Genomic DNA, 11,044 nt, shown 5'->3' on the forward strand with positions numbered 1-11,044 from the left:
TGTAGGAGATGGATTGCATCCCTCCACAAGGCCCATCAAATAACAGGCCGTAGCCCGACAATTTCGGTTGAGTTTAGTCGGGCTTAGCGGCTAAAGACGTCGGCTCGACCCTAGAGTACTTTAAGCCAATCGGCTAAGATGATCAGCCGTACTCGGCCTAGACGAAATAATACCAAGGCCCGCATACTCGGCCTTTGGTGACAGGGCCCATAGGATAAGTGCGATTAGGGCATCACGAACAGAGGCGCTATAAGAGTGGAGGGGGAGGCAACGAGCAGGGGGACTTTTGGACAACCTACACACTAAGCGGCTAGATCTAGGGTTTCTAAACGATCATTCTGATCTTGTTGCTTAGACCTCAAATCTTGTCTCCTTATTTTCCCATCAATCTTGTAACCCTTTGTCGGATTCTAATAAAAACGTCTTTAGTCACCCATCTTTAAGTTCATCATTCCGATCAACTGAATCCCGTACAAACACACTCTTTGACCGATATCAACGCCTTTCGCAACGCATTTTTTGCAACTCTCGAACACCGCGTCGATGGCGAGAGTTTCTTGGAAGATAACTCAATCTATATATGTTGGTACGGGGCGAAAATAAAAACAAAGAGGAAAAACGTGTTAGGTTACATTACCACCTCACGCAATAACTAATCTATAAGATTTATTTAGCTGAACGACATATGTGGGGTACAACTTGCAAAAGAGAATGTGGTAAAATTGCTATTAGAGGGATGAGTTTGTATCAAATGGTGTTACATCAAACATAAATAGTATGTCATATTTGGAAATGGTTTATAAAAAAATATTACATGTCATCGAGAAAAAACATCAGAAATTTGGAAGAGAAGACGAAACGCAGCTTGCCATCCGAGTTGTGTCTATTTTGTATACATATTACCTAACAATCGGCAAATTTTGAAAAAAAATCTGCCATCTAGTGTATATTCCCATTTAATAATTGTGGCAATCAAAACTTTTTAAAGTATTTTGGCCTAAAGCAAATGTTTTAGTGGCCTTTATGTAAGGGCTGATGGTGGAACTACTAGTGTCATTATCTACGAAGGTAACCAAACTATTTGAGCTACAAATTTAAAGCAAGGAAAATGAAAGTTGTTTTGCTTGACTTATAAAAAGACTTCACCTTGAAAAGAACAGTAAAAAAATGTTAATCAAGACTATTGTTATTATTATTGGTTCATGTTAAACATGATAAACAATTAAAATACATATTTAGAAACATCAATTATCTCACATTTTGTCCCATGTTCCCACTATCATAATATATTTTTTCTATGTATCAATGGGTAATCATGACTGAATCTATGTTATTTGGGGGAATTTACTAGGAAAAAGTAAATAGAGCCAATTAGAATGATTTGACTTTATATTTTTGTAATTATCAAACCAATGTTTTGGAAATATTCAAATTAGTTTAATTTAAATACAAGTGGTATAACTTAAAATAACTTAAATCACCGATTTTGATTAGGATTTACCACAGTTAAACTTATGAAACCAGTTCACAAGGTCACACAATTCATAGCATATTTTTACTGTTACTCTTTAGCATATATTCATTTCCAAACCTAAGGAAACATCGTTAACCCTTCTGTCGCAAATCATGACGTGGCAACTACATTAAGTTTGAAGGCTTCCCTTCTGCTGCTACAGCGGGTGCAGAACCATAAGAGGCATTCACTAGTTGCGCTGCAGCACGGGCTGCAGCTGTCGCACGATCAGCGCTAGCTATAGCAGCCCGAGCTCTCTCCATTACATCACTCTGATCCCGTCTTGTATCAGGAGGCGCTTGAGTAGCTACATGCAGCTTAGGTGATGATGACATGTTTTTGCTCACTGGGTTTTGAGCTTGAAGCTTCTGGAGTCTCTGCGTGGCCTCTGCAGGCAGAACCTCAGGTTCCCTAGAAACCAAAGACTGAGTGTTGCCCTGTTGGGACGGCCTAGATTCAGAGACACTATGTATTTGCTTAGCTCCACCCTGTGAATGATATTTCAACCGAACCATCAACTTTATAAAGAGAATTCATTTGAACCAAACTCAACATTCACGGTAACCGCTAGACGTGGAAAGATTATGATTCTATTGTTACGCAGAAATATATTCTATTGTAAACTCAACTATCTCTGTTCTTTAAAAATAGATTTTCTAGTGTTTTCATACATATTAAAAAAACACATTAAATCACCATTATAAATGTATTATTTTCTACAATTCTCAATTTTCCAATAATTTTAAACCAAAAGTAATACAATAGACTAAATAAATTTTCTTAAGGTTTATAATTTCCACATAGAAACCAAAAAGTATTTATCTTTCTGAAAAGAAAAAAAATCTTCTAAAACATCTATCTTAATGAACAGAGAGAGTACTATCTAGTGACTACAAGACAAAGCCATGATAGATGGACAAAAAATTTAGATTATAAAAGTTTCCAATTCAATGTCATATTATTTCTATATTGGGGAAATCATTTTTCTCCCCCTCAGTAAACTTGGTGCATGTTAGCAACTAGCATTCTTTCAAAACTGAGTTCAGAAAGAGGTACCAGTAAGTCTTCATGGCTCTTCATGAACTCGGCTTCAGTGGCAGAAGAGTCCCAATTCAAACTGTACTCCTTGGCAATTTCCTTTAAAACCTTGAGCCTTGTCTCTCCGGACGGACTTGCAGGAGAAAGCTTTTCAATGATCTGCTCATAAAAAGCAAAACAATCCAACTAGTTAAGCATCACTTCATTCAAGAACGCAATTCAAACATGAATAAGAAAGAAGCTAGTATTATTAACTGTACGATTGACACCAGAATCAGGACGGAGCTCAGAAGAAACCATGATAAACTCTTTCCCATATTTGGTACCGAAAAGATTCTTAAGCTGAAGAAGATCAGGCACTTCAGAGCACCTCGGAGCAGCAAAGATAATGCTAGCAATAGCTTCTCTCAACTCTCTCGGGCATTCCCTAATTCCATTACAATCCCAAATACACACATAAGAATCACTTTGTAAAACTCAAATAACAGATTAAAACTCCGAAGACTCACTTTTGACTTTCAAGAATTGGAACACGAGCAAGCACAAACTCGCAGAACAGCTCCAAGATCTCATAAGCCGCCCATAGATTCATTTCTCTGATCACATGCTCCACCTAATATCTCATATCGATTGTAAGAAAAAAAACAACATTACACGATGTGAATGTGATGATAAGAGGGGGAGAGATAAGGAAGGAGACCCTGATTCGAGCGATTGGTTCTTGTCCTGCTTGTAAGAACTGAGCAATCTCCTGCTTCATGTGTTTGAGATGCATGTCTCTCTTGTTTTGCAGCAGTTTCATCCGAGCTATCGCGAAGTTTAAGGATGTTTTGCTGCCAAGAACATAAAATTCGTTGAAGAACAGAGCAATTGATCGGATCGATTAACGGAATTTTGAAGAATCTTAGCTTCAAAATCCGAATCGTAAACGAGATCACGGTATAAGGCTAAAGCGAAGAAGAAGAAGAAGGAGGAGGAACCATTTGGCGCCGAAGACTCCACGGTTGAAGAGCTGGTTTAGCAGCGACATCGGATCTGATCGGAGCGGACGAATCTACCGGTTGGTGGCGATCGATCGTCGATTGAAGAAAATGAAAACGAAAATAGTGAGATAATTACCTGCGGCGCGGTGCAGCGGCATTACGGTACGTGCATAAGTGTATCCAGTAATAAGCGCGCGTGACAATCGTTGCTCGAAACGAGAGTAGGAGTCATAAGATGTGTTTTTGAGTGGTAAAATGTTGTCCTTCCTCCGTATCCGAAAGCAAGACTTTTTAGATTTTATTCTTATTTCACGAACATAGATTTTCTATATTTTTAACGTATTTTTGTATATTTTTGAGAAACATTAGTTACAAATATTTGAATTGATTAGATTTAATTGGTGAAGAGTAATTAGAACGTCTATAGAAAAATAAATAATATATTAAACTGTAAATATTTATTATATTCTTAATAAACGTGAAATCTCTAGAAAATCTTATTCTCAGGAACATAGGTATTATCATATCATTGGGTTGGAATTGACTTCCGACCAATCACAGAATCGACAAGTGGATGTCTCATCATCACATTCCACTAGATTTAGGGAAAGTTATCAGGGAAGGTAAACGTCGGTCGTACCTTATGGCTCAGTGCAGGGTCGGCCCTGGGGTAAAAGCCCATAAAGCATGGGCTTTAGGCGCCATAGAATATGAAGATTTTAGGGGCACCAGATTCTAATAATTCCACTCAAGTCTAGTGGTCAGCGAACTTATTACTTTGGCTTACAACACAGTTCGACACCCTGCGTCCCTTTTTTTCTTGATAATGATTACATTTTTTCTTTTCTGATAGTCAAAGATATTTTCGATTGTGCATATTCCGTGTTTCATCGTGATTGACTTTAGTAGGAACAGCTGCATCTCCTATTAATTTTTTTATTCCGTCTTCTTTTTTTTAAGTTCTTGTAAAAATTTTAGAAACTTTTGAACTTCAAATAAACATCAAAATTTAATATAGGGTTCTAATATTCTATGAGACTATAAAAACTCGATAAATTTTACAAAGTGAACTTGCATTAGAGTTATTTATCACAAATTTTGGTTTATTTTATAATTATATATTTTTTAATTTGTAGAAAAAGCTATCAAGAAGTATAACTGAACTTTTCATGTGAAACTAAAAATATAAAAAGAAAAAAGGTGAGTTCCAAATGATGTTTTTAATAATTTTTAATACTATTTTGGTTACATGTTTAAATTATACTAATATTTATGACAGAATAACAGAGAAAAAACAACAATGTCCCCCGATCAACCATCTACTAAGCTCCAAATATGTACAATTTAAACTATTTGGTTACTTTTTGGCCGGTACGGAGGCGGCCAAACAGGCTATATGGTTGCAAGAGCTATTAAGCGAGGTCATGGATCAAGCAGTTGAGAAGGCAGTGATCAGAATCGACAATCAGTCGGCTATAGCCCTTACAAAGAATCCGGTGTTTCACGGCAGAAGCAAATACATTCACTCAATGTATCATTTCATTAGAGAGTGTGTTGAGCAAGGGAAAATCATTGTGGAGCATGTTTCCAGTGATCAACAAAAGGCGGACATTTTGACTAAAGCTCTTGGAAGAATCAAGTTCAAGGAGATGAAAGATTTGATTGGAATGCAAGATTTGGAGAAGAATGATTTCAAGCTTAAGGGGGAGAATGTTGAGATAAGCTTGAAGATCAAGGAAACTTGAGGAGCAAGTAAAAGACCTAATCCTATTATGATTGAGATTTATAATATATTTAGGAGTTATCTAGATGTGTTTGTTAAATAGGATTAGGAAAATATAATCTCTATATAAAGGATATGTCAAAGTGTGACATAATGGGTGGATTAGAGATTGAGAGTTTGAGAGCTTAAGTTTTTGAGTTAGTTTTCTTAAGCATTAATAAAGAAGAGTTAGTTCTTTATATTGAGATACTTTCAATCTGTGATTCTAGAGATATGTAGTATGTGCCATTGAAGAAGCAACGGACATCAAAGATCCCTCGGTAGAGAGGAGTTGCAAAGTTCTTTGCTGGTTCACGAGCGGAACATTCATAAGTATGTTCAAGAAGAGCATGTTGTGAAAGTTGAAGGTCAAAGAAGACTCGAAGGAGAAAAAAATATCAAAGGAGAGAAGGAAGATACGGAGGAACTGACTAAGGTGGAATGTTATAAGTGTCACAAGCTGGGACAGTTTTAAGTATGAATATCCAGGTTGGGATAAAACAGCCAATTATGCAGAGCTAAATGAACATATTTGATTTTGCTGTTTTCGCTAAGCATGCATTATGGATCACAATTAAGAGTCGATGAACTGAGAGAACCGGCTTACTTGAGCACCACTCAAGTATGTCAGGAAATTTCAGGATTTGAACATGGGTAGGACGTTGGTCAGAGATGTTGATGAGATGGGCAGAGGATTAGAGAAGAGTCGCAGACGTCAGGTGTTGCAGAAATGAGAAGATGGAGAAAACACAAGGGATCACAAGTGTTTGGGTGCAAAGTACGTGACGTGAATGTCGAAGAGAAAGATATGTTATCTCATAGTTGAGTCTATCATGTTAGTAAAACAAACAGAGTAAAAAGGGTCAAAATGACAAGTATTCTTAGCGACAACCAGTTCATTAACAAGAACGGGGTTTCTAAATGGTCCAGTAGTTTCTTTGGCTTGACAAAAACCAAAGCCTGGGTCTGCTTCTTGAGAAATTATAGGAGCTTTCCGCATTAAACGTACGCAGAAGTGGAATCAATCGATTGGGAGCAAATGAGACTATGAAAAGAAACCAATCGATGGAGTCAATGTCCATAAGCCTCATTATGTTGTATCATGTGTTTGTGTTGTAACAATTGTGAGAAGAAACAGATGCGGAAACAGAAGAATAAAAGCGATGTAACTACGACACGGATATTTAACGTGGTTCACCCCTAGGGCTACGTCCACGGGCAAAGAGGACATCAAAGATCCCTCGGTAGAGAGGAGTAGCAAAGTTCTTTGCTGGTTCACATGCGGAACATTCATAAGTATGTTCAAGAAGAGCATGTTGTGAAAGTTGAAGGTCAAAGAAGACTCGAAGGAGAAAAAAATATCAAAGGAGAGAAGGAAGATACGGAGGAACTGACTAAGGTGGAATGTTATAAGTGTCACAAGCTGGGACAGTTTTAAGTATGAATATCCAGGTTGGGATAAAACAGCCTCATTATGTTGTATTATGTGTTTGTTATGGCAAAAAGGCGATCATGAGTATGTGGGGTTGGTTTCAAAGGATTTTATGAAGAATTTGAAAACTTATTTCAGTGTGGCATCGATGGAAAAAGCTAAAGAAATGTGCATACCTGATCTGCTGAGAAGTCTAAGAAGATAGAACAATTCACTTCACGAAGATCTTCCTAGCGAAGAAACAAGAGCTGTGTATCTCTCTGTTTGAACAAACGACAGATTCTTTAGTTTGTGGAAGAAAAAAGAGTCACAAGAAGGTAAAATGATTACACTCGATGGTCTACCTCTACTAAGAGTAGTTGCTATAAGTGATCTTTTCTATTGTTGGTTTTCCTCTATTAGTCTATATGATTCAATTATCTCTTACAAAACTTACCATTTTCATGTGATTTTTTTTATAAATCATATCATTTAATATGTTTGTTTATATTAATACATCTATTTTAAATAAAACACATTTTAGCAGCTTAGGATTTGCTATGTTTTTTTTTCTAATTTTATACATATCTTAATTTATTTTATATCTTCATTAATTCTAACACTTGCAAAACTTTAATTAAAACATATAATCTTAAGGACAAAATAATGTTGGGCTGTATTTTTAACTGACTGTGAACATAATTGTGCTAAAAAAAAAACTATCTACTAAAGACATATTTGGCAAGATTTAATAAGTTTTTGAATTTAGCTAGATGATCCATAAAGATATTTTTGGCGCAAATGCCAATTAACTTTTCTTTTCTAACTTAATAATGTACAAAATTCTAGACATTCTCTAGGTTATTCTTTGACGGTAAAATTGTACTCTGTATAATTGGAACTACGTTTATAAGTTAATTCAATTAATTAAACTTATGAATTAATGATTTCGGAATTTTATTTAAATGGAAATGATCACAATAATTTTTCAGGTACCATGTTTCGATGAAATTTATTATTATTAATAAATTGTTAAAGATATTATAGTTTTGAAATTTTTATTATCAGTAAATTGAAAGTAGATAACTGATATTGTTTTGATTTTGAATGAATGCAAATATATACAAATCTCGGAAATATTGGTTAAAAGATATATGTTGAAATTGGTTAAATTAAGTTTATTAGTTTAAAAAGGAATATTTCATAAAATAAAGAATCTAAAAAATATTTTTTTAAGGTATATTCTCAATATAATAGTTTATCACCTATATGAAAAATGATGTACGTTACATATACGTGCATAGTATATGTTATTACAAACGTAAAAAACTCATATATAATCGTCCACTATGTTAAAAAAATTGGTTAATAGGCGTAAGTTATAGAGCTATAGGATGTGTAAATAAAGTAGTGAAATCAATTATAACATTCATATCTCAAAGTAGTATCAATTGTTAAAGAGTATTTGATATTGTTAGACTGTGTGATTGTAGGTGACATACGTGGGAAAAATGGTTTATTCTCCTCTGAACTAATTGTTCCCGGTTTTTTTACACAAGAATTTTTAAGCCATGCTAAAAGTCACATGAACAACGGAAAAATAATTTATTCTCCTATGAACTAGTTGTTTCCGGCTATTTCACACACAAACTTTTAAATCATGGCAAAAACCACATGAACAATTCTATTTTTTGAATTACATACATAAACTATCGATTTTAAACTAATTCTCCTAAAACCGTAAATTGTGTTGTTTAAACGTTAATTTGGTTTATTACAGGTAGATAGTCGGTTTCATTTAGGTTGATAAAAATAAAATACTATGTCGTTTTGTTCTTCTTTTTTAGAAATTGTTTTACTATTCATCATCAATTGAGGATAAAAAAAATTATTCTGCATTTTAGAGTTATATGATATAGTAACTGGCTGGATAGATATTTTCGAGTTATATGATATAAAACATATAAAGAGATCATATGACATTAATTTCTGGATTGAGGAGAATAAATAAATCCCTGAAGGACCGGAACCTGAGAGTAACATCGGCTTACGGAACCAATCAAGCGTCATAGACTACGCCAATTTTATAGTTCCTTGTGGAGATTGGTATGTTACTATTCGCTGGTCTTCTTTCTTTAAACTGTCTCTCCATATAGTCAGCCTCTGCCTACGGCTCTGCCTACGGCTCTGCCTACGGCTTTGCCCCGCCTTTGCTTCCGTAGAGTTGATTTGCAGGAGGAACTCTGAATTTGTTTCTCTCGGTTAGTGGAGGCACTCTTGGCGTGACCTACCTGACAGGTTTTAGAGTGATATGAGCAGGTTGCAGATGAGATCTGTCTAAAGTTTTGAGATCTGAGTTTTCTCGAGATTGGAATATGATTTGCATTGATTGCTACATTGGGTTCACATATATAATGTATGAATTTGGTTATCAAGGTGGATGGATGAGAAAGCGATGATTGGTTTGCTTGAATGCCATCATTAACATGAATCAATTAATGGCCTGATAGTGGAGGCTGAGCCTTAAATCTTCGGTTACAAAAGCACAGCGTTCTTTCGAGACTCCAGGGACGAAGAAAAAAAGAAGATCCTTTTGCTCTCTCTTCTTTTCTCCTCCTTCTCTCTAGATTCTTCTGATCTCGATCTGAGCCGGCTTTCTCAGCACCGGAGCCGGTCTCTCTTTCTGTGGTTCTCTCTTTTTGGATCCGTGTTCTGTTTGGGATTTGGGTTGATTGCTCTGCATGTTGGTCTCGAGTCCTCTTTGTTACTTCTCTGGTTCGATCTTCTGCTTTGCTTTGCTTGGTTTATTCTGAGCTGTGGAGTTCGCTCCTAGTCATCAACTATTTGGTTATTACATCCCAAAGACACCAGCAGGACCAACAAATGGCTAAAGCCATCCTGATACCGGAAGTTACATTCATGTGAAGGACAGGAGAAGACATTGTTGGTCCTGCTGGTGTCTTCGGGATGTAATAACCAACCAAGAGTCTGTGCAACAGCAGAGGAAACTGTTGGAACTCGTTTTTGACAAAGTGGTGTGGACCATTTTTTCAATGAGTTTTTCGACGGAAACGTCTGTCGGAAAGACCGGAATTTGGATACGATGTAATCGCCACCGTGAACACTATGAGTTAGTGTATTTGTTGGTCAAAATCAGAGTTGTTTTGAATGAGAAATGAAAGTCTAAAGTGAATGACATGAAAAACTTATAAAGCTATTATATGGTTAAATATAAAATTTAACAAATGTTTCACTTTAGTTATTTGAGTTTGAATTTAGATTTGATAAGTTGATTAGACTTAAATGTCAATAAACTTGTTTTAAATCTTATTCATAAAATATTTTGGTATCTGGTTAAATATAAAATATAAACTCAATTAAAGTATATTGTTGGCTTTTGATGTGGTCAATGCAACTTTATGACTTGATATACTAACGTTTCTGAATCGTAGTCATGGGAATCAATTTCCTTTATTGCTATTAATGACTATGTACGTTAGTGCTCCATAAGGATCGAAGTGTTTCGTTTGTCTTATAAATAGAAAAGAAACATTGCAGTAATCTCCATTCCTTGGACTAAGCAAAAGCTTACAATCCTTCATATTTTTTTCTTAAATTTTTCTTTTGAGTCTAAGAATACACACAAAACTAGTTTCATCAGGCTTCTGATAGAGTGACGCAAATCAGAAGATTTTTTGCAGTTGTATCTTGGAACTCATTACGTTATCGAACCGTCGCATTATGAGACGTATTTTGAGTTAAAGAAAGAGAATATCTCGCCTCTGCAGTTATATCATCTTTTTCTTAATCTTTGATATAACTCTATCAATCTTATTTTTTACAATATCCAGTTCTCCGTAGATTATATAATACGGTTCTATCAGTTCAAGGATACAGAGGTACGAGCCTATAGAACAGATCTACTGATAATTTTATTTTCTTGATTTTTAATGAATTTCCAATCTCCCATATATACCTCTATACCGAAATACCCGAAAATCTGAACGGGTACCGAAAATAAAATTATCTGAATGTGGAAAACGGTCCAAACCCTTTACAAGCACGTCTTTCTATATATGTTACAACCCAGTGATCCCAGGCATGTGGTCTTCGCCTTTAAATTGTTTCTTTTTGCTCAATTTCTTTTTCATATGCTAAAGAATTATAAGAAAAAAAATTATAAGAATATTAATTTGATTTTCCTAAAATGTAAAATATTCAGGTAAATTTTAATATTTTTCATAATTTACGTATATTTCACTGAGCGCATGTAGCAAAGATGATGCCAATGGTTACAAGTAATGCATTCAACATCTATTCTGTTTCTCATGGTCTCA

The 11,044-nt window shown here is 35.2% G+C and overlaps 1 protein-coding gene across 1 annotated transcript; it reads right to left on the reverse strand.

The window, feature by feature from the left end:
• Nucleotides 1-1,468: 1,468 nt before the first annotated feature.
• On the reverse strand, nt 1,469-3,692 carry LOC106301890 (IST1 homolog). The gene is made up of 6 exons (XM_013738375.1): nt 3,532-3,692; nt 3,252-3,384; nt 3,061-3,164; nt 2,807-2,978; nt 2,570-2,710; nt 1,469-2,001 (listed from the first exon to the last, which is right to left on the reverse strand). Exons 1-6 carry the CDS (start codon nt 3,579-3,581, stop codon nt 1,639-1,641), a joined length of 963 nt encoding a protein of 320 aa, XP_013593829.1. The 5' UTR covers nt 3,582-3,692; the 3' UTR covers nt 1,469-1,638.
• Nucleotides 3,693-11,044: the final 7,352 nt, after the last annotated feature.

Source organism: Brassica oleracea, chromosome C7 (assembly GCF_000695525.1).
Source record: "Brassica oleracea var. oleracea cultivar TO1000 chromosome C7, BOL, whole genome shotgun sequence".
Classification (NCBI taxonomy): Eukaryota; Viridiplantae; Streptophyta; class Magnoliopsida; order Brassicales; family Brassicaceae; genus Brassica; species Brassica oleracea.